We start from the raw sequence: 25,169 nt of genomic DNA, 5'->3' as shown, positions 1-25,169 counted from the left end.
ACACATCCTCTACCACTTCTGAAACCACACTGCTCTTCCCCAATCTGATGCTCTGTACATGCCTTCACCCTCTCAATCAATACCCTCCCATATAATTTACCAGGAATACTCAACAAACTTATACCTCTGTAATTTGAGCACTCACTCTTATCCCCTTTGCCTTTGTACAATGGCACTATGCACGCATTCCGCCAATCCTCAGGCACCTCACCATGAGTCATACATACATTAAATAACCTTACCAACCAGTCAACAATACAGTCACCCCCTTTTTTAATAAATTCCACTGCAATACCATCCAAATCTGCTGCCTTGCCGGCTTTCATCTTCCGCAAAGCTTTTACTACCTCTTCTCTGTTTACCAAATCATTTTCCCTAACCCTCTCACTTTGCACACCACCTCGACCCAAACACCCTATATCTGCCACTCTGTCATCAGACACATTTAACAAACCTTCAAAATACTCATTCCATCTCCTTCTCACATCACCACTACTTGTTATCACCTCCCCATTTACGCTCTTCACTGAAGTTCCCATTTGCTCCCTTGTCTTACGCACCCTATTTACCTCCTTCCAGAACATCTTTTTATTCTCCCTAAAATTTACTGATAGTCTCTCACCCCAACTCTCATTTGCCCTTTTTTTCACCTCTTAAAAAAAAAAAAAAAAAAAAAAAAGATACATATATGAGAAAAAGAATCAGTCCTAACACAAGTCCTTGTGGTATGTCACTTGCTACATCTAACCAGTCATTCTGAGGCTTGAACATTAATCACAACTCTTTGTTTATGGGCAGGCAACCAATTTCCTATCCACTAAAGTACAACCCCATAAATACCATGTAACAACTTTTGCTAATAACCTTTGCTGGGAAGCTTATAAAATGTTTTTTGATAATCCAGATAGATGACATAAACTGATTTTCTTTCATCACATAGGTTGGTAATATCATAAAAAAGCAAACAGATTTGTCACACATGAATGATTTCTTTGAAAACCATGCTGAGAATCATTTATCAAGTGGTGGTCCTCTAAAATGGTTTACAGTAATCAAAAATGGTGGTTTCCATAGTTTTCCAGTGACAGACAGACACCTACCTGGATGATACTTTTCAGGCAGTGACTATTACCTTTCTTGAACATCGGTGTTACATTAGCAAACTCCAATTCATCTAAAACTTTTCCCATAGCATGGAAATCTGAGATGACATGTTGAAAAAGTAAGCTTGAGGAAATCAAATACACCAAAGATTAATCTGAACTCCTCAAACATTAGTGGACCAGACTTTTAAAAGCGAACAGAGGTAAAAGCAAAGGAGAAAGAGATTTCCACTGCCCAGCTATGCAAAGTGTAGTTATCACAACAATCAAACCTCATACAGATGGTCTCAAGACAGAACCTATGGTAAGTAACAATCAGACATACTACAGATCCATGTTACAGGGGCTGGGACAAGAGCAGAGGCCGAAATAATACCTACAGGAATAGACAGAGGGGAACATCATAACTGATGGAATGAGGCAGTTGAAGGGAGGTCATATAGCTGGAAAGCTAATATGGTGGAGGGTATTCGATTCCACTCTGGTTAAGACAAATGTGGAAGAGTCACCTTAGATATGCAGGCAATCCTTCATACTTAGGTGAATGAGACCACCATTAAACACAGAATGGCAACAGGCAAGTAAAATAATTACAGTACAAATACACCTCCAACTCTTAAAAAGTTGATTTTGTGATATTACATACATGGGGTTTCCAACATACAGTAGAAGATGTAGTCATATCCATTCTGTTTATGTTAATGTAAGGTTGCATCAGAGTGTTCTGAAATATGACAGAAATTAAGTGTGATTCACCTTAACTTACCTTTCTGATCCACGAACTCGCTTTCTGATTATCTTTTCCAGTGCCTTAAAGACCACACTTGTCAGTCTGTTACCTAATCAGTACGTAATTCAATAACTCTTTCGAGTCACCCTTCTTAAAGACAGGGTATGATGCTTGCCCTTTTCCCCTTCCTTGCTACATTGCCTTTCTCTAGCGACTTCTTGAACAGTACTTCAAGTGCACATGGTGAAATTCTATCAAGACCATAAGCTTTGTATAGGCCAAGAACCTTTAGTATTCTCATGATGTCTTTCTATCTATCTATATCTCTAACACCCGTTCCCTTCGAGAACTCCCTCAAAGGGGTGGCCATGGTGAAAGTCTCCATAACTGATGAATTCCAGTGCCACTTCTTAGCCTTTAAAGCACCACTCTTAACAGGTCACTAGCAGAAGGCCACTCTAGCACAATATTTCAAAAGGCTCCAACCTAACATTCCTAACGAATACTAAATAATGTTACGACCTGAAGTTCCAATCTTCTACTTCTACCAAATGCTCCCATCCAATACTTCTACAAAATACTCCCATTTAATGTTCCAACCTACTACTTCAACCTAATGTTTCTAACAAATGCTCCTGTCTAATTTTCCTTCCTACTACTTCTATCTGTTGCTCCTACCATTTTGTTAAAAGGCTGGGCTAATGCACAGCTCTCACCACAGGAAAATCAAGATCTACGAAGAATGAGCTATGTGAATTTAGTGCTGTAAAAAGTTATCATGACAAGAAGAGAGAGTATGTCTGTGGACACAATGCAAGCAGTCTGCATGTGAGTGAGGCAGAAAAAAAGACAGTTACCTGGGACAGAGGAGTGCAAATTCACAACCACTCAAGCGTTTGCTCACCACACATAGCTGGCACTAACCCTCCTGATACCCTGGCAAATAGTATTTTTAATAAACTTCCTAAGTCAGTGGCTGCCTACCAACCACTACCTACATGTCTTTCCTAAACATCTCAACGGCTTCTAAGACCTCCTCCCCAGTCCATCTCATTAGCGTTGGGGCTAATGGTTTGGCACTTTTCAGCTATCTTACATATCTTTACATTATCCTTTACAACTCTCCTGAATCTCTTTGCCTGATTATCTGCTCTTTAACTGGCAGTTTACTCCTGATGAATATTTAAAAAATTTTTGGACTTTTTCCTGACTTGTTAACAATACTCTTTTCAAAATTTCTTTGTTCATCCTCTAGAGTATACGAAGAGAAAAAGGTTCTAAGAGCATGGAAAGAAAGGTTACTATTTGGGAGGGTAAAAATGGGTATGTCTGAAGGTATACTAGTCCTACTGGTGTTGTATAGATGCAAGGCATGAGCTATAAATGAAAATGTACAGAAGGTGAATGTATATATTTATTCATTTTATTTATTTTGCTTTGTCGCTGTCTCCCGCGTTTGTGAGGTAGCGCAAGGAAACAGACGAAAGAAATGGCCCAACCCACCCCCATACACATGTATATACACACACGTCCACACACGCAAATATACATACCTATACATCTCAATGTACACAAATATATACACACACAGACACACATATATACCCATGCACACAATTCACACTGTCTGCCTTTATTCATTCCCATCGCCACCTCGCCACACATGGAATAACATCCCCCTCCCCCCTCATGTGTGCGAGGTAGCGCTAGGAAAAGACAACAAAGGCCTCATTCGTTCACACTCAGTCTCTACCTGTCATGCAATAATGCCCGAAACCACAGCTCCCTTTCCACATCCAGGCCCCACACAGCTTTCCATGGTTTACCCCAGACGCTCCACATGCCCTGATTCAATCCACTGACAGCACGTCAACCCCAGTATACCACATCGATCCAATTCACTCTATTCCTTGCCCGCCTTTCACCCTCCTGCATGTTCAGGCCCCGATCACTCAAAATCTCTTTCACTCCATCTTTCCACCTCCAATTTGGTCTCCCACTTCTCCTTGTTCCCTCCACCTCTGACACATATATCCTCTTGGTCAATCTTTCCTCACTCATTCTCTCCATGTGCCCAAACCATTTCAAAACACCCTCTTCTGCTCTCTCAACCACGCTCTTTTTATTTCCACACATCTCTCTTACCCTTACATTACTTACTCGATCAAACCACCTCACACCACACATTGTCCTCAAACATCTCATTTCCAGCACATCCACCCTCCTGCGCACAACTCTATCCATAGTCCACGCCTCGCGACCATACAACATTGTTGAAACCACTATTCCTTTAAACATATCCATTTTTGCTTTCCGAGATAATGTTCTCGACTTCCAAACATTCTTCAAGGCTCCCAGGATTTTCGCCCCCTCCCCCACCCTATGATTCACTTCCGCTTCCATGGTTCCATCTGCTGCCAGATCCACTCCAAGATATCTAAAACTCTTTACTTCCTCCAGTTTTTCTCCATTCAAACTTACCTCCCAATTGACTTGACCCTCAACCCTACTGTACCTAATAACCTTGCTCTTATTCACATTTACTCTTAACTCTCTTCTTTCACACACTTTACCAAACTCAGTCACCAGCTTCTGCAGTTTCTCACATGAATCAGCCACCAGCGCTGTATCATCAGCAAACAACAACTGACTCACTTCCCAAGCTCTCTCATCCACAACAGACTTCATACTTGCCCCTCTTTCCAAAACTCTTGCATTCACCTCCCTAACAACCTCATCCATAAACAAATTAAACAACCATGGAGACATCACACACCCCTGCCGCAAACCTACATTCACTGAGAACCAATCACTTTCCTCTCTTCCTACACGTACACATGCCTTACATCCTAAATAAAAGCTTTTCACTGCTTCTAACAACTTGCCTCCCACACCATATATTCTTAATACCTTCCACAGAGCATCTCTATCAACTCTATCATATGCCTTCTCCAGATCCATAAATGCTATATACAAATCCATTTGCTTTTCTAAGTATTCCTCACATACATTCTTCAAAGCAAACACCTGATCCACACATCCTCTACCACTTCTGAAACCACATTGCTCTTCCCCAATCTGATGCTCTGTACATGCCTTCACCCTCTCAATCAATAACCCTCCCATATAATTTACCAGGAATACTCAACAAACTTATACCTTTGTAATTTGAGCACTCACTCTTATCCCCTTTGCCTTTGTACAATGGCACTATGCACGCATTCTGCCAATCCTCAGGCACCTCACCATGAGTCATACATACATTAAATAACCTTACCAACCAGTCAACAATACAGTCACCCCCTTTTTCAATAGATTCCACTGCAATACCATCCAAATCTGCTGCCTTGCTGGCTTTCATCTTCCACAAAGCTTTTACTACCTCTTCTCTCTTTACCAAATCATTTTCCCTAACCCTCTCACTTTGCACACCACCTCGGCCAAGACACCCTATACCTGCCACTCTATCGTCAAACACATTCAACAAACCTTCAAAATACTCACTCCATATCCTTCTCACATCACCACTACTTGTTATCACCTCCCCATTAGCGCCCTTCACTGGAGTTCCCATTTGCTCCCTTGTCTTATGCACTTTATTTACCTCCTTCCAGAACATTTTTATTCTCCCTAAAATTTAATGATACTCTCTCACCCCAACTCTCATTTGCCCTCTTTTTCACCTCTTGCACCTTTCTCTTGACCTCCTGTCTCTTTATTTTATACATCTCCCACTCAATTGCATTTTCTCCCTGCAAGGTGAATGTGTCGGAAATTAAATATTTAAAGAAAATGGTTTGTTGTAAGGACAGGTGTTCAAGTAAGTAATCATACAGTAAGAGAGAGGTGTAATTACCTATCTGTAGTTAAATACCTGTACTGTATGGGAAAGGAGTTTTACACTTGTGGAGCCCCATCTCTTGAACATTGCCAACTACCATACAGCCTGTAAAATTTAAGTATGCTATTCGTATTAATCATATCCTCATTCACTATGTTCCATTGATCCACTACTCACACTATCTATGTATTCCTTTATATCTATTTTAACAAGTTCCATGCCTACATCTTTCAATAAACAGTTCACTGTCCACATTGTCAATCTCTAAAAACTTAGAGGATATGATCAGGTCACCCCTCACTATTCTCTTCTAAGGTGTGCTGAAATGGTTTGGAAATATAGTAAGAATGAAAGGGGACACGCTGACAAAGAAAATATGTGTCAGAAGTGTAGGGGTCAGGGAGAAGAGGGGGACCAAACTGGCAATGGAAGGAGTAAATAGGATTTTAAGCATTCTGGGCCTGAACATCCAGGAGGATGGTGTGCATGGGATAAAGGAAACTGGAGCAAAGTAGTATACTGGGTTTGACAAGCTCCCAATGGACTGAACCAAGTAACATGAAGCAGTGGGAGGAATCATGGAAAGGTCTGTGGGGCCTGGTTGTGGATAAGAGGCTGTGGTTTCATTACATTACACATGACTGCTAGAGAATGGATGTAAGAAAAGGAGGCCTTTTCCCTTTTCTTCATCTGTTCCTGGCACTACCTTGATTGATAATGTGGAAACAGCAAAGAAAAAATATAAATACAGTACATTAAGATAAAAGATTAAGTAATGATTACTCTTAGCACAGTTTTCTAGGATACACATAAACCCAACAAAATGTTGACAATCAAAAACCTTAGCAACTTACTTCATCAGAGTTATCTCCACAGTCATTATCTGTATCACAAAGCCACTGGTGGGGGATGCATTTGCCATTACCACAGAGAAAGAAATTCTGAGGACAAGTACTGTTCACTGATCTGCACGTTCCATCTTCCTGTATTGGTGATCCATCTGGGCACAAACATTCCTCAGTTTCACTAACCTGCTGCTAACATCAAAGATGGTACAGTTAACTTCATATACAGGTGAACAACAAACTACACATAAATATAAAAAGCAAAAAATATATTTATTTTTTTTTTTTTTCTTGCTGTCTCCCGCATTTGCGAGGTAGCGCAAGGAAACAGACGAAAGAAATGGCCCAACCCACCCCCATACACATGTATATACATACGTCCACACACGCAAATATACATACCTACACAGCTTTCCATGGTTTACCCCAGACGCTTCACATGCCTTGATTCAATCCACTGACAGCACGTCAACCCCGGTATACCACATCGCTCCAATTCACTCTATTCCTTGCCCTCCTTTCACCCTCCTGCATGTTCAGGCCCTGATCACACAAAATCTTTTTCACTCCATCTTTCCACCTCCAATTTGGTCTCCCTCTTCTCCTCGTTCCCTCCACCTCCGACACATATATCCTCTTGGTCAATCTTTCCTCACTCATTCTCTCCATGTGCCCAAACCATTTCAAAACACCCTCTTCTGCTCTCTCAACCACGCTCTTTTTATTTCCACATATCTCTCTTACCCTTATGTTACTTACTCGATCAAACCACCTCACACCACACATTGTCCTCAAACATCTCATTTCCAGCACATCCACCCTCCTGCGCACAACTCTATCCATAGCCCACGCCTCGCAACCATACAACATTGTTGGAACCACTATTCCTTCAAACATACCCATTTTTGCTTTCCGAGATAATGTTCTCGACTTCCACACATTCTTCAAGGCTCCCAGAATTTTCGCCCCCTCCCCCACCCTATGATCCACTTCCGCTTCCATGGTTCCATCCGCTGCCAGATCCACTCCCAGATATCTAAAACACTTCACTTCCTCCAGTTTTTCTCCATTCAAACTCACCTCCCAATTGACTTGACCCTCAACCCTACATATCACATGTATCTTTAAACTGCATCCAAAGCAAATTGAAATGGGCAGATTTCTTTCCAAGTATTTCATTTATCAATGGACACCAAAACCCTCCTGTGACACTTCAAACAACTGATGAAGAATCTTACATCTGTTTAATTATCATCTATGCGGTACAGATGAAACTTGCTTATGTTAGGGGATCCTAAATCTAAAAGAATGAAAAACACCTCATTACAGGTCGAGCATCCCCAATCCGAAAATCCAAGATCCAAAACTTTTTGAACTGTGACATGATGTTACAAGTAGAAAATTCCATACCCGACTTTACTTGCCCATGCCCAGCTCTGACACTGTCGGTGCCAGTTTGTTATAAACAATCATCACCTCCAGAACTAAATGCATTACTCACCATGTTTTTGCTTATTCCCTGCTCCGTGTGAATAAGTGTAAGAAAATGACTGCTTATCAGTAGTATGTAAATTCAGAGTCAGGAATGAAGGGGATGCCAAACAAGCACAGATTGTCCACATGGGCAGCTGATGTTGTGACACCTTAGCTTTCTGATAGGTCAGTGTTATATAAACTTTGCTTCATGTGCAAAATTAATAAAAATATTGTATACATTACCTTCAGGACAAGCACGTAAGTTGTATATGGAACATAAATGGATTCTGTGTTTAGACTTGGGTTCCATCCCCAAGATATATCATTATCATCTATTATCAATGATGACAAATGGTCTTCCTCAGGAGATTCTGATTCCAGCATTTGGCAGAACTGTGTTCCCCAGCAAGTGATGGTCACCCGATTGGATGCCATAGTGTGTCGATCTCCGATTGAATGGCTCGTCCTGCTACCTCCACCCATTCACAGCAATCTCCACTGCCTGACGTGACAAGCAGATGAACCCAGACCTTGAGTTAACATTGCTCTTAATCCCTTACTCTAGGTAAGTTCTCACACTCACTAAACAGTTTGTCACTTGCCCATAGTTGCTTTAGTGTCAATCGTTTAGAGATAGTGTGAGAGCTTACACAGAGGAAGGGATTAAGAACAATGTCAACACAAAGTCTGGGTTCACCTGCTGGTCCATCAGGCAGTGGAGATCGCTGTGAACGGGCAGAGGCAGCAAGACAAGCCATCTAATCAGAGAGCAACATGCCATGGCATCCAACTGGGTGACCATCACTTGCTGGGAACAGAGTCCTGCTGAATGCTGGAATCAGTATCTCCTGAGGAAGAGCATTGAATGGTTGAAACACTGAGATATATCTCAGCTCTAACTTGTTTGTTTCCATACTATCCTGTATTCCACATATCTCATTATGTGCAAATATTCCAAAATCTGAAACACTTCTGGTTCAAGGCATTTCAGATAAGGGATACTCAACCGGTAGTACACAAAAATGAGTCGGCAGAGGGATGTAAGCCCAAAGTAGTGGAGGAGGAGAAAATCACACCTTTCATGCTGAAAATTAGAGGGGAAAGAGCTGGCATGTGTGAGGAATAAATCAAAGGATTCATCTATTTCTTTATATCTAACTTAACTTCACAAATTACTGTCACTTCATACAATGACAGTAGTATTGATGAATTACAAAACTATTTTGAAATATCACACTTCACACTAAAATACATATAAGAATGAGGACAGCTAATGGAAAAAATGTGGGAAGGATTTTTTTTTAGTTCTTTATATATCACGTTATAAGAGTCGTCCATTACCCCATTATTACATACAGAAAACACTAAGTGCAGCTGTTACGCAACACAAGTTCAGTGGAAAAACAACGGGCTAACCATAATCCAATCAGCCAATAATAGCATAACTTAGATATATTTGTAGGAGAACATTTTCCATTTACATTTAAAAAGATGCATCTGTTCTTTTCAAACAAATATAAAGGAAGCCAAGACAAATGGTGCCTTTTCCTAATCAGGAATATATCATGCACAAAGTTATTAGAAATCAAGTAAGGGAAATAAATGCAGAAAACACAACAGAAGAAATGCTCACTCTCTATTAAGAAATTCAAACAATGATACAGACCTTCATTCCATCAGGACAGAGGCACACAAACTGGTTGTTGGGGCGACCGATACACAGATGACTGCAGTGAGTGCTGCTATTGCTAAGGAAAAATAATGAAAGTAAATCTCATGAAAGCAATCACTTTAACAATTAATGTAATTAAGTTTCAAGACTGCAACCATAGTATCAAAGACTCTGAATATGAAAATAACCAAGTAGATATATATATCTTAGCACCAAATGTGCCAGGCAATATGAAAGAAATACATACCCCAGGTTACAAGTTAAACTTATTTGCATTCTACACACCAACCATCCCCCTAGCATTAAAAACACAAGGTCATACACACATCACACTCCCTGACCCATGGTCCCATCTAGTGGATGTGGGTAGCTTTCTGAACTCTACAGTAGGCCCTTAACTGGGGATGCTGGAGTAGGAAGGTACAGGTATGACTGAAATGATGAATTCATAAAAGGTAAGGATGAATAAGTGGAGGGTACTGAGAATGCATATATCTTTAAAGACAATACATGGCAAAGGTTTATTGTGGATACAAGCATATGATGATCTTAGGAAGAAATCACTGTACATCTGGTCACTAAGACTAGTGTTTCTAAGGGTGAGAACACCAGCAACAAGCCTCAGTGTGCCTCAGGCTATCTATAGGGAAGGGTGTTTTTCTTTACTCTTCCTAGCTGCCACTTCATTTTGGGAATTTCTCTTCAGGGACTGCATTTCTTCCACCTGTGCTTCAAGATGGTTGTCTCTTACCCTTATGAGGAGAAAGCCTAAATTCTTGCCTAAAAGCAAGAAAAAGAAAAAAGTGGGTACATATAAGATTTCTAGGACACTTGGCACTCAGAATGCATGATCTGGCAGCTGCTTTGTGTAACATCTCATCATTGCCTCACTCATTCAGGAGATTTAAAGCCTATGGACCCAAAACATGGACCTAGAATACTTCAGAAACCTTGGTAATTCCATGCCCAAATGTCTGCAGATGGTAATAAAAGCCAAAGAACAGATGAGAATCTACTAAAATGTAAGTGTGACATCGCTTTTGATAATGTATGGGGTGAGGACAAGGTTTTTTTTGTTGACAATGTAATTGGAATTCACAGGAAATACAAAAAGAATTAATTAGGGAGAGACAGAGTGGGTGAAACATAATACTTTGAAGTGGACTGGGCATGAGGAGAATGCAAGATAGAGAGTTTACAAGGAGAGTGTTCGATAGTACAATTAAAGGAGTTGGTGTAAGAGTAAGACCACATGTGACATTGGGAAACTGAGAAGAGTGAGGGAGATAAATGGGGGAAGAATCCATGGAATGATGTATGCAAGAGAGCCATGTAAGGAAAGGGAAAAAACTCTTTTTCCATAGCCAACCCTTTGATGGAAGTTCCTAAAGGGAATGGTCATCGGAGATAAAGACAGAATAGATAAACAGAGTGCAATTGGAAGATACATCAAAATAGAAAAGAGTACATTGTGTGCTGAAAGTGAAACGGGGATTGGGAATACTTGGTAAAAGAAAAAAAAAGCATACATAAGGACTGTGTATATATGTAACTCGGGTTGGGTTCAACAAACATGAAATAAATTATGTTCTAACATGTATGCAAGGAGAGGTTGCTCAATGTGAACATGCAAAAAAGTTGGCAGCTCCAAAGTCTGATACTTTCTTGGAGGAGGTGAATTTGAAAGTTTATAGTATTTTTTGCAGAAGAAGATATGATGTTTATGAAAGAGGGGTGAAAGTGAGTGACCTCAAAGAGGCCTACGTGCATGGTACAGGGAAGACTGAGTGAAGAGTAACACCAGGCAACAGTAAATGAAACAAGGGATTAGAAAAGAGGTGGACAGCAATTATTGAAGAAGTGCTTACATGTGCAAGTGGCACAATGGCAGGAAGAAGGCAGGATGTGGACCTACGAGAAAAGGTAAAGAGTAGTGGGGTGAGGATGTTAAACTACAAATGACAAAGAAAAGAGATGCGCATGGTTGGTATCTAAAGGGAATGAGGCAGGAAATCAAGAAAAAGATAAAAGAGCTGAACGAAAAAGAGGCTAAGAAAGACATGAACAGAGAGAGCATCTATGAAATTCAAAGAATAACAAACAAGTTTTGGAAGGAGGTGAACAGTAAGAGGGTGACAATGACAGTTAGGGAAGCAAATAAAGAAGTGGTAACAAGAAAAAGAGAGATCAAAAAGAGATGGAGCAAATACAGTACTTTGATTGTTGAATATCATTTGATCTGGTAGTGGAATTGTGTGTCGACCCCAGTATACCACATCATTCCAATTCACTCTATTCCTTGCACGCCTTTCACCCTCCTGCGTGCTCAGGCCCTAATCACTCAAAATCTTTTTCACTCCATCTTTCCACCTCCAATTTGGTCTCCCACTTCTCCTCGTTCCTTCCACCTCTGACACATATATCCTCTTTGTCAATCTTTCCTCACTCATTCTCTCCATGTGACCAAACCATTTCAAAACACCCTCTTCTGCTCTCTCAACCACACTCTTTTTATTACCACACATCTCTCTTACCTTTCATTACTTACTCGATCAACCACATCACACCACATATTGTCCTCAAACATCTCATTTCCAACACATCCACCCTTCTCCGTACTACTCAATCTATAGCCCATGCCTTGAAACCATACAACATTGTTGGAAACACAATTCCTTCAAACATACCCATTTTTGCTCTCCCGAGATAATGTTCTCGGCTTCCACACATTTTTCAACGCTCCCAGAACTTTCACCCCCTCCCCCACCCTGTGACTCACTTCCCCTTCCATGGTTCCATCCGCTGCCAAATCCACTCCCAGATATCTAAACCACTTCACGTCCTCCAGTTTTTCTCCATTCAAACTTACCTCCCAGTTGACTTGTCCCTCAACCCTACTGTACCTAATAACCTTGCTCTTATACACAATTACTCTCAGCTTTCTTCTTTCACACACTTTACTAAACTCAGTCACCAGCTTCTGCAGTTTCTCACCCAAATAAGCCTCCAGCGCTGTATCATCAGCAAACAACAACTGACTCACTTCCCAAGCTCTCTCACAATAGACTGCATACTTGCCCCCCTTTCCAAAACTCTTGCATTCACCTCCCTAACAACCCCATCCATAAACAAATTAAACAACCATTGAGACATCACGCACCCCTGCTGCAAACCAACATTCACTGAGAACCAATCACTTTCCTCTCTTCCTACTCGTACTCATGCCTTACATCCTCGATAAAAACTTTTCACTGCTTCTAACAACTTGCCTCCCACAACATATATTCTTAATACCTTCCACAGAGCATCTCTATCAACTCTAATCATATGCCTTCTCCAGATCCATAAATGCTACATACAAATCCATTTGCTTTTCTAAGTATTTCTCACATACATTCTTCAAAGCAAACATCTGATCCACACATCCTCAACCAATTCCGAAACCACACTGCTCTTCCCCAATCTGATGCTCTGTACATGCCTTCACCTTCTCTATCAATACCCTCCCATATAATATCCAACGAATACTTAACAGACTTATACCTCTGTAATTTGAGCACTCACCTTTATCCCCTTTGCCTTTGTACAATGGCCCTATGTATGCATTCTGCCAATCATCAGGCACCTCACCATGAGTCATACATACATTAAATATCCTTACCAACCAGTCAACAATACAGTCACCCCTTTTTTATTAGATTCCACTGCAATACCATCCAAACCCCTTGCCTTGCCAGCTTTCATTTTCAGCAAAGCTTTTACTACCTCTTCTCTGTTTACCAAATCATTCTCCTTAACCTCTTACTCTGCACACCACCTCAACCAAAACACCCTATATCTGCCACTCTATCATCTAACACATTTAACAGACCTTCAAAATACTCACTCCATCTCCTTCTCACATCACCACTTCTTGTTATCACCTCCCCATTAGCCCCCTTCACCGATGTTCCCATTTGTTCTCTTGTCTTACGCACTTTATTTACCTCCTTCCAAAAAAAACATCTTTTCATTCTCCCTTAAATCTAATGATACTCTCTCACCCCAACTCTCATTTGCCCTCTTTTTTACCTCTTGCACCTTTCTCTTGACCTCCTGCCTCTTTCTTTTATACATCTCCCAGTCATTTGCATTATTTCCCTGCAAAAATCGTCCAAGTGCCTCTCTCTTCTCTTCCACTAATAATCTTACTTCCTCATCCCACTTCTCACTACCCTTTTTCATCTGCCTACCTCCCATGCTTCACATGCCACAAGCATCTTTTGCGCAAGCCATCACTACTTCCCTAAATACATCCCATTCCTCCCCAACTCCCCTTATGTCCTTTGCTCTCACCTTTTTCCATTCTGCACTCAGTCTCTCCAGATACTTCCTCACACAAGTCTCCTTCCCAAGCTCACTTACTCTCACCACTCTCTTTACCCCAACATTCTCTCTTTTTTTCTGAAAACCTCTACAGATCTTCAACTTCACCTCCACAAGATAATGGTCAGACATCCCTCTAGCTGCACCTCTCAGCACATTAACATGCAAAAGTCTCTCTTTCGCGCGCCTATCAATTAACACGTAATCCAATAACGCTCTCTGGCCATCTCTCCAACTAACATATGTATACTTATGTATATCTCTCATTTTAAACCAAGTATTCCCAATCACCAGTACTTTTTCAGCACACAAATCTACAAGCTCTTCACCATTTCCATTTACAACACTGAACACCCCATGGCCGAAAAAAGTGCCATAGGGCTAGCAAAATACATAATGAGTGCTATTATCTGAAGGTAAGATGAACAAAAGAAAATTATTAAATCACAGAGGTATGAGTCTGCTGAGTATATATGGTAAGGTGTTTTGGAAGAGTGGTGATCAAGAAGATAGGGGCATACACAGAATATCTAATCGGTGAGGAGTAGTTTGGCATCAGGGGTTTGAAGATGTACACACTAGGTGCTTGCTTGAAAATTCTATCACAAATACCTGGAAAAGAGAGTTAATTCTGTGTGGCATCTAAGAAACGGGAAAAGACAAATTAGAGGGTTGGTATAGAGGCATCATATGCCGCTTAATAATAAGTTACTAAATGTGGAAATTACCAGGACATTACAGTATGTGTGGCAGATTAAAGGAAGGAAGGTGATTGGTTTCCAGTGACAGTGGGTTTGCCTCAAGGATGTGTTATGTCACTCTGATTGTCTAATACCTTTATAGATAGGGTGGTGAGGGAGGTGTATCCAAGGGTCTAAAGAATGAGGGGCATCTCTATGGTATACTGGAGATGGGGGGGATAAGTGATGAATTAATCACCATTTGCACATGACATAGGCTTCCTGTTGACAGACCTTGGGAGAGTGTATGAATAGAGAAAGTTTAAAGAAAATGTGAAAAAAACTAAGGTAATGAGATGCATCAGCATATGAGACAGAATTATTTGAATGTAAATTAGAATGGGGAGAACTTAGGGAAGTGGGGTGTTAAAAGTACCTAAAATGGACATGGCCATGTATGGGTTACTGAAAATGAATGAATTACAGGTTGGGAGAGGGAGGGCAAAGATCCTTGGTTTATCAGGGAGGATATGGAAGGAGAGGTCAGAGTCTGTTTGACCAAAGGTAGATATGCTTGAAAGTATTAGAACAGTCTGAGAAGTATTACATTCATGTGGGTCTAGGGCCTTCAACATATAAGGAAGGAAGAGGATGAATGTGTTGAAAATGCTATTCCAGAAGAGAATATGTGAAGTGAGCTTGGTGGATCATGTAAGGAATTGCACTGTACAAGAGGTGCAGTAGCATAAGGAATGACAATGTAAGAGAAGTGTGGCATTAAATGAAGTATGACAGAGCTGACCAGGTTATGATGTAATGGTGTGGGCATATGAAGAGGATGAGCAAAGATTGAATGACTAAGAGGCTTTATATAACAAAGGTGGAAAGATTTAGATGGAGAGGAGTCATGGAGATTGAGAGTTACCATGGTATGATCATTAATTTGGTACCTGTCATATGACCACTTTATGGTTTTCTACGCAATCTCAACCAGCTTGAGCCTTCATCGCTAGCTTCCTGCATCACTCATATGAACAGTTTCAATATATATGGAAGCTGGAAAGAGGAGAGTTGAAAAATCCTAAACATATTTCTAATTTCACTCTCCTTTTTACTTACCCACAACTATTGGAGCCCTGCTGTGACCAATGACCAAACACCTTAAGATCAACAAGACCCTTTCTTGTATAATTTGCAATGGGAGCAATTCCCCATCCAAATTCTTTGTCAGCCTGCATCACCTGGAACACACTCCAATCATCCCAGAAGAGTGTTGACTTGTATATTCCTACAGCAAAGGGTTGCATCACCTTGTCCTGCAACAAAATTCATTCAGGCAACAATTCATAAGAATTTTACTCAAATCTATGGTACCTATGCATATACCTGTATGTGTAATAATCTAGCTGTCTTAACTAGGTACAAATAATGCTTTGGTATAATGTAAAAAAAGTATCAAATAATTTGCAAAGAACTTATAAATCTTGTATATCAAATAATTTAAAAAGAAAGAATTTGTATACCTTGTACATTCAATAATCACCTTCAAGCACCCATTTTTCAAAATGTATTCCAATTTGCATTCTGTAATAACTAATTTTTGTACGATATAGGATAACCCTTGTATTAACACACTGCACGAAGGTTAGTACAATTCAGCTAAAGAGTTTTAATGTTAACAAGCATCAAATTCACTAATACGCAGTGAACAGTGGTGTTGGGATAGAGCAAACAGAGGATATAAAATGAAATCAAGCAAGAAATTCAATGAGAAAGTTGTAAAGAATTACTTTCGCAGTATACAAGAGACAGATGATTGAAATAAAATGACCGAGGATGTGGATATTGCAGACATAATATATAAATCTAAGCTGCACGACAGGAGAGAATATTCAAGAGATGGGCAAAACTCCCCCCCATGCACTACAAAAAGTATAATCAAAAATAGGTAATTACAAGAGTTGTGCCAAAAACTTTCCCCAGATTTTAAACAAATCTGGAATAATCCTCGGTGATGTTACATGAGGAATCACTTTTTATTTTTCTTATTCAACTTTACACCTCTCAGCACATTAACATCCAAAAGTCTCTCTTTCGTGCACCTATCAATTAACACGTAATCCAATAATGCTCTCTGGCCATCTCTCCTACTTACATATGTATATCTTTTTTTTCTTTTTTTTTTTTTGCTGTCTCCCGCATTTGTGAGGTAGCGCAAGGAAACAGACGAAAGAAATGGCCCAACCCACCCCCATACACATGTATATACATACGTCCACACACGCAAATATACATACCTACACAGCTTTCCATGGTTTACCCCAGACGCTTCACATGCCTTGATTCAATCCACTGACAGCACGTCAACCCCGGTATACCACATCACTCCAATTCACTCTATTCCTTGCCCTCCTTTCACCCTCCTGCATGTTCAAGGCCCCGATCACACAAAATCTTTTTCACTCCATCTTTCCACCTCCAATTTGGTCTCCCTCTTCTCCTCGTTCCCTCCACCTCCGACACATATATCCTCTTGGTCAATCTTTCCTCACTCATTCTCTCCATGTGACCAAACCATTTCAAAACACCCTCTTCTGCTCTCTCAACCACGCTCTTTTTATTTCCACACATCTCTCTTACCCTTATGTTACTTCCTCGATCAAACCACCTCACACCACATATTGTCCTCAAATATCTCATTTCTAGCACATCCATCCTCCTGCGCACAACTCTATCCATAGTCCACGCCTCGCAACCATACAACATTGTTGGAACCACTATTCCTTCAAACATACCCATTTTTGCTTTCCGACATAATGTTCTCGACTTCCAAACATTCTTCAAGGCCCCCAGAATTTTCGCCCCCTCCCCCACCCTATGATCCACTTCCGCTTCCATGTTTCCATCCGCTGCCAGATCCACTCCCAGATATCGAAAACACTTCACTTCCTCCAGTTTTTCTCCATTCAAACTCACCTCCCAATTGACTTGACCCTCAACCCTACTGTACCTAATAACCTTGCTCTTATTCACATTTACTCTTAACTTTCTTCTTTCACACACTTTACCAAACTCAGTCACCAGCTTCTGCAGTTTCTCACATGAATCAGCCACCAGCGCTGTATCATCAGTGAACAACAACTGACTCACTTCCCAAGCTCTCTCATCCCCAACAGACTTCATACTTGCCCCTCTTTCCAAAACTCTTGCATTCACCTCCCTAACAACCCCATCCATAAACAAATTAAACAACCATGGAGACATCACACACCCCTGCCGCAAACCTACATTCACTGAGAACCAATCACTTTCCTCTCTTCCTACACGTACACATGCCTTACATCCTCGATACAAACTTTTCACTGCTTCTAACAACTTGCCTCCCACACCATATATTCTTAATACCTTCCACAGAGCATCTCTATCAACTCTATCATATGGCTTCTCCAGATCCATAAATGCTACATACAAATCCATTTGCTTTTCTAAGTATTTCTCACATACATTCTTCAAAGCAAACACCTGATCCACACATCCTCTACCACTTCTGAAACCATATGTATATATGTATATATGTATATATATACATATATATATGTATATCTTATGTATATCTCTCTTTTCAAACCAGGTATTCTCAATCACCAGTCCTTTTTCAGCACATAAATCTACAAGCTCTTCACCATTTCCATTTACAACACTGAAGAGGGGCAAGTATGAAGTCTGTTGGGGATGAGAGAGCTTGGGAAGTGAGTCAGTTGTTGTTCGCTGATGATACAGCGTTGGTGGCTGATTCATGTGAGAAACTGCAGAAGCTGGTGACTGAGTTTGGTAAAGTGTGTGAAAGAAGAAAGTTAAGAGTAAATGTGAATAAGAGCAAGGTAATTAGGTACAGTAGGGGTGAGGGTCAAGTCAATTGGGAGGTAAGTTTGAATGGAGAAAAACTGGAGGAAGTAAAGTGTTTTAGATATCTGGGAGTGGATCAGGCAGCGGATGGAACCATGGAAGCGGAAGTGGATCATAGGGTGGGGGAGGGGGCGAAAATTCTGGGAGCCTTGAAGAATGTGTGGAAGTCGAGAACATTATCTCGGAAAGCAAAAATGGGTATGTTTGAAGGAATAGTGGTTCCAACAATGTTGTATGGCTGCAAGGCGTGGGCTATGGATAGAGTTGTGCGCAGGAGGATGGATGTGCTGGAAATGAGATGTTTGAGGACAATGTGTGGTGTGAGGTGGTTTGATCGAGTAAGTAACGAAAGGGTAAGAGAGATGTGTGGAAATAAAAAGAGCGTGGTTGAGAGAGCAGAAGAGGGTGTTTTGAAATGGTTTGGGCACATGGAGAGAATGAGTGAGGAAAGATTGACCAAGAGGATATATGTGTCGGAGGTGGAGGGAACGAGGAGAAGTGGGAGACCAAATTGGAGGTGGAAAGATGGAGTGAAAAAGATTTTGTGTGATCAGGGCCTGAACATGCAGGAGGGTGAAAGGAGGGCAAGGAATAGAGTGAATTGGATCGATGTGGTATACCGGGGTTGACGTGCTGTCAGTGGATTGAATCAGGGCATGTGAAGCGTCTGGGGTAAACCATGGAAAGCTGTGTAGGTATGTATATTTGCGTATGTGGACGTATGTATATACATGTGTATGGGGGTGGGTTGGGCCATTTCTTTCGTCTGTTTCCTTGCGCTACCTCGCAAACGCGGGAGACAGCGGCAAAAAAAAAATATATATATATATATAACTTTCCATGGTTTACTCCAGACACTTCACATACCCTGGTTCAATCCACTGACCATACATCGACCCCAGTATACCACATCATTCCAATTCACTTTATTCCTTGCACGCCTTTCACCCTCCTGTATGTTCAGGCCCCAATTACTCAAAATCTTTTTCACTCCATCCTTCCACCTCCAATTTGGTCTCACACTTCTCCTCGCTCCCTCCACCTCTGACACATATATCCTCTTTGTCAATCTTTCCTCACTCATTCTCTCCATGTGACCAAACCATTTCAATACATCCTCCTCTGCTCTCTCAACCACACTCTCCCTATTACCACACACCTCTCTCACCCTTTCATTACCCACTCGGTCAAACCACCTCACACCACATATTGTCCTCAAACATCTCATTTCCAACACATCCACCCTCCTCTGCACAAACCTATCTATAGCCCATGCCTCACAACCATGTAACTTTGTTGGAACCACTATTCCTTAAGATATACTAAATAACAACCCTAGAGCCATAGTGAATTACATCAATAAGTACAGAAAGGATAACAATACAATCCGTATCAATATGTCAGATACTTGGCTATATAAAAAGCAAAAGATGATGTAAGCAAGTAACAATCTGAAACACTCAGAGATGACAAAGAATCAAATTCAAACAAGAAGGTGTAGCAACACATGTCCTTAATAAGCTGGAAGGAAAACAGACAATATAGACAAGTCATGATATATGAGAACTAATTATAGTGAGGATCCCAAAAATAATCACTACAACCCTAGCAAACTACAGACAATCATAAAAATCAAATGACTTGTATAACTTTAACAAAAGTTGAGAAATTTTGCAGGGAGCTGAGAAACTGACCCAATAATATATGGCCTGTTAACTTTAACTGCCATTTAACTGAGTGGCACAGAGGAGTAGATCATGGATGTAGATATAATTACAAAGAAAAAATAATGCATCAGCAGATAATAAGAACAGTTCCAAACACAAATTAAGAGAGACCAATATGAGAGATCTTTTATTAAGGACATGGCACAGTTTTTAGATATCAAACAGAAAAATAAAAGTTTATCATATCAAAATATGTCTGTGCATGTTTATGTATGCATACACTGAACTATGTATGTATGTATGTATGTATGTATGTATGTATGTATGTATGTATGTATATATGTATGTGTGCATGTGAGGGCATTTATGTATATACATGTGTATGTGGGTGGGTTGGGCCATTCCTCGTCTGTTTCCCTGCACTACCTCGCAAGTGTGGGAAACGGCAGTTAAGTTTAATATGAAAAAAACAATGAAGGAACAATCAGATTCATACATGAAGCAGTGAAACACTCAATTCTTAGATATGGTAAACTAATGATAATGGAAATTTCAGTTATACAGACAAAGATGAGGGAATTTGATTTTCATGGTGATAGGGAGTCACTGAGACACAAGGTTTTATACTACATACAAGAAAATTTCATGCACCAGGATGTCATGGAGCAGACTAAGAAGAGAGGGCAGATGCACCATCTTAGTGAATTTGATCTTCACGCAAACTAGCATGAATACTGAAAACATTATATAAAATACAACAGAAAGAAGTAATCATGTAATGCTTAAGTTTGAATACATGGTAAAAGAGGACATTAAAAGGGTGAAGATGAGACAGAAAATAAAGAGGAGATATAATCGTGGAAACTACATACGCCTCAATAATTTCTATGGTAATGTAACTGAGAAATGAAATTCAGTAGCCAGAAGCCAGGGTAATGTGTTGAAAGGTTCTGTGAGGAGTAGAGCCAAGGGTACCTTAAGTCTCAAATAAAGAAGGAATGGTAAAAAAAAAAATGGAAAGGACTGGTTCAACAAGACATCATACAGCAAAGCAGCTTTGAGATGTCAGTGGTGAAGATAAAGATGGCATTCTACCCAGCAAGCACTGATATGGTAAAAGAGAGCTTGGAATGAGTACAGCATGATAAGAAAAGAGGTACAAAGAAACTTTGAAAAGAATATTGTGAACAATGCAGCTAAAAATCCAAAACAATCAAGTGAATCTATCAGGAGCCAACTGTCCATTAAGGAGCAGCTAATCAAGCTATTGTATTCCCTTTGAAGTACTCTACAGGATGATATCAGAATATGTGATGAACTGATGAGTAAGTTCTAAAGAGTTTTCATTGTCGAAGACTATACCTCCAACACCAATGACTATGAATGGGAAGGAGGTTTTGGAAATCACAGAGATATCTAGAAAAGATATTAACAGAATACTGAAAGGACTTGAACCATACAAAGCTTCTGGTCTAGATGAAATTTCAACATATTAGTTATATGGGTGTGCAGATACAATTGATAGACCACTTGAATTACAGTTCAAAATGTCACTAGTGAGAGGCATGGTGCTACGGGAAAGAAAAGGGGCAAACATTGTACCTTTACATAAGAACTACACGCCAATCTCACTCACGAGTTTGGTGTGTAAGGTTCTGGATAAGATTATTAGAAAACAAGTGGATGACTTTCTGCTGAGGAGAAATTTCCTAAGTGAGAGACAGCATGGTTCTAGGGATAGGAAGACATGTGTAACTAACCTCTTAGGGTTTTACAAGATATTTACAAAAGGGAAGGCTGGGTAGATTCTCTGTACCTGGATTGACAGAAGACATTTGACTCTGAACCACACAGGATACTAATTATGAAGCTGAATCACCAAGCAGGAATAAGGGAGAAACTCCTTCCTTGGATAGAAGATTATATCAATGGCAAAGAACAAAGGACACATGTCACAGAAACTTTTTCTTAAGGGTTGCAGTGACCAGTGGAGTGCCACGGGATTCAGGTACGGGACCATATTCTTCTTGATTTGACACTAATGACTTACCTGAAGGTATAGAATTCTACCTGAATATATTTGCAGATGATGTAAAAGTCATGAGGGAAGTGGAAAGTGAAGAGGAGTGCATCGGCCTACAAGAGAACCTAATAAGACTCCAATATGGTCTGAAACATGGTTAATGAAATTTAACCCTATCAAATGTTAAGGACCAAGGATTGGACAAAGGAAAAGAAGGCCTTGATATGATTATTACCAGGCAGGAAATAAGCTTCAAGATTACATGTGTGAGATGGACATGGAAGCAGACATTGTCCCAACCGTCGCCTGAGTCAAATATTAGGATATTAGCTAAGAAAATAAACTGTATGCTGGCAAACACCACAACAGCTTTCCAGTACAAGGATAAAGAAATATCTAGCAAGCTATTCATATCCTACAAAAAAGCCAAAACTAGAATAGGCTTCTCTGGTTTGGTCATCACAGAGAACTCAGAGAAGGTACAAAAGAGGGCAACAAGTATGGTACCAACATTAAGAAAGCTAAACTACGAGGAAAGGGAAGAGTGATGAACATGACTACAACTTTTAAGCTACACCTTTTAAGTCTATCAAACAGAGCAACAAAGACAACAAAGGAATGTACTTTGAGAGATGTAAGGATAGAGGAACTAGGGACACAAAATGAAATTAAGTAAGAAACATGTAAATACTGTTGTAAAGAAGTACTTTTATAGAATGAGTGGTGGGCAACTGAAACAGACTGACTAAGGACATGATTAATGCAAACACCATGCATGGTTGCAGGGTGGTAGGGGGCATTCAAGAGATGGGGCCCAAGGAGTGTAAAACTCCCTCCCCGTACACTGAAAATATGTAATTACAGTTATAACATTATGTAACTCCTCTTTACTCTCAGCAAACAACACAGTATCATCTGCAAACAGGCATGTCACTAGCAACTATATCTCCCCACCACACTCTGTCTCTACACCCCTTTTCTCTAGTTTTGCTTTCATCTCTCTTATCACTTCATCAATATTATATTTTATCTTTTTATTATACTTTGTCGCTGTCTCCCGCGTTTGCGAGGTAGCGCAAGGAAACAGATGAAAGAAATGGCCCAACCCCCCCCCCCATACACATGTATATACATACGTCCACACACGCAAATATACATACCTACACAGCTTTCCATGGTTTACCCCAGACGCTTCACATGCCTTGATTCAATCCACTGACAGCACGTCAACCCCGGTATACCACATCGCTCCAATTCACTCTATTCCTTGCCCTCCTTTCACCCTCCTGCATGTTCAGGCCCCGATCAAACAAAATCTTTTTCACTCCATCTTTCCACCTCCAATTTGGTCTCCCTCTTCTCCTCGTTCCCTCCACCTCCGACACATATATCCTCTTGGTCAATCTTTCCTCACTCATTCTCTCCATGTGCCCAAACCACTTCAAAACACCCTCTTCTGCTCTCTCAACCACGCTCTTTTTATTTCCACACATCTCTCTTACCCTTACGTTACTCACTCGATCAAACCACCTCACACCACACAATGTCCTCAAACATCTCATTTCCAGCACATCCATCCTCCGGCGCACAACTCTATCCATAGCCCACGCCTCACAACCATACAACATTGTTGGAACCACTATTCCTTCAAACATACCCATTTTTGCTTTCCGACATAATGTTCTCGACTTCCACACATTCTTCAAGGCCCCCAGAATTTTCGCCCCCTCCCCCACCCTATGATCCACTTCCGCTTCCATGGTTCCATCCGCTGCCAGATCCACTCCCAGATATCTAAAACACTTCACTTCCTCCAGTTTTTCTCCATTCAAACTCACCTCCCAATTGACTTGACCCTCAACCCTACTGTACCTAATAACCTTGCTCTTATTCACATTTACTCTTAACTTTCTTCTTCCACACACTTTACCAAACTCAGTCACCAGCTTCTGCAGTTTCTCACATGAATCAGCCACCAGCGCTGTATCATCAGCGAACAACAACTGACTCACTTCCCAAGCTCTCTCATCCCCAACAGACTTCATACTTGCCCCTCTTTCCAAAACTCTTGCATTTACCTCCCTAACAACCCCATCCATAAAGAAAAAAAACCAATGACATCATACAGCCCTGCCTCACATCCACATGTATACCGAAAATTTTGTTAAACTCTCTATCCACTCCTACACATGCATTTGCTCCTAAAAGAAGACTTTCACACCATCCAACAGTTGTCCCACTGCCCTATATATTTTAACATACCCCATAAAACATTCCACTCAACTCAGTCAAACACTTACTCCAAGTCCAAAAGAGCAAAAAAGCAATGTACAACTTCTTACCTTCCACTAAAAGTATAATACTGAAAAATTCAACATCATAATTAACAGTTCACTGCAATCACTTACACTGTTACTGATGATCTTTCTCATGTGCTGTCCATCTAGATCTGCTGAAGCAATATAATCTAACTTGGCATCTGCAAAGAAGATCCGCTCTGTCTGGAAGTCAACAGTGATGCCATTGGGCCAACCAACAACGCCAACACCAAATAAAGTCTGTAGAAACATAATGATGGAACATATACTCGTAGAAGAACTAAAAAAGATAATACAAAGCATATTCTCCACAGATATACAATTGAAAATGAAAGATAAAATACAAAATATAAATTTTGCACACAAGCGACTCTTCTTAAGTTCTTACACTACTCAACATAAAAAAGAATAACCAATCAGCAGTATTCTCAATGGAAAAAGTTCATCCAAGAACTTTATACATTCAATTTATTTGATTCAGATTATATGGTAGTTGAGTGACAAGTTGAAGTAAATGGGGAAGTGCATCCAGGTTAAGTGATG

At 40.4% G+C, this 25,169-nt stretch overlaps 1 protein-coding gene across 3 annotated transcripts in view; it reads right to left on the bottom strand.

Moving 5' to 3' along the window:
* LOC139752080 (sortilin-related receptor-like) overlaps nucleotides 1-25,169 on the bottom strand; it is a 269,696-nt gene that overhangs the window by 143,876 nt on the left and 100,651 nt on the right. For 2 of the 3 annotated variants that reach the window (XM_071667934.1, XM_071667936.1), the window contains exons 16-19: nucleotides 24,717-24,866; nucleotides 15,832-16,028; nucleotides 9,662-9,743; nucleotides 6,529-6,711 (exon numbers count right to left, since the gene is read on the bottom strand). In XM_071667934.1, the coding sequence (XP_071524035.1) occupies nucleotides 6,529-6,711; nucleotides 9,662-9,743; nucleotides 15,832-16,028; nucleotides 24,717-24,866 (612 nt within the window). The remainder of the gene's footprint in view (nucleotides 1-6,528; nucleotides 6,712-9,661; nucleotides 9,744-15,831; nucleotides 16,029-24,716; nucleotides 24,867-25,169) is intronic. The other variant, XM_071667935.1, reaches the window with a different exon arrangement.

The sequence above is a fragment of the Panulirus ornatus genome, chromosome 12, assembly GCF_036320965.1.
Source record: "Panulirus ornatus isolate Po-2019 chromosome 12, ASM3632096v1, whole genome shotgun sequence".
Taxonomy (NCBI): domain Eukaryota; kingdom Metazoa; phylum Arthropoda; class Malacostraca; order Decapoda; family Palinuridae; genus Panulirus; species Panulirus ornatus.
Note: the sequence above shows the minus strand (reverse complement) of the source record. Positions and strands in the feature narration are given on the sequence as shown.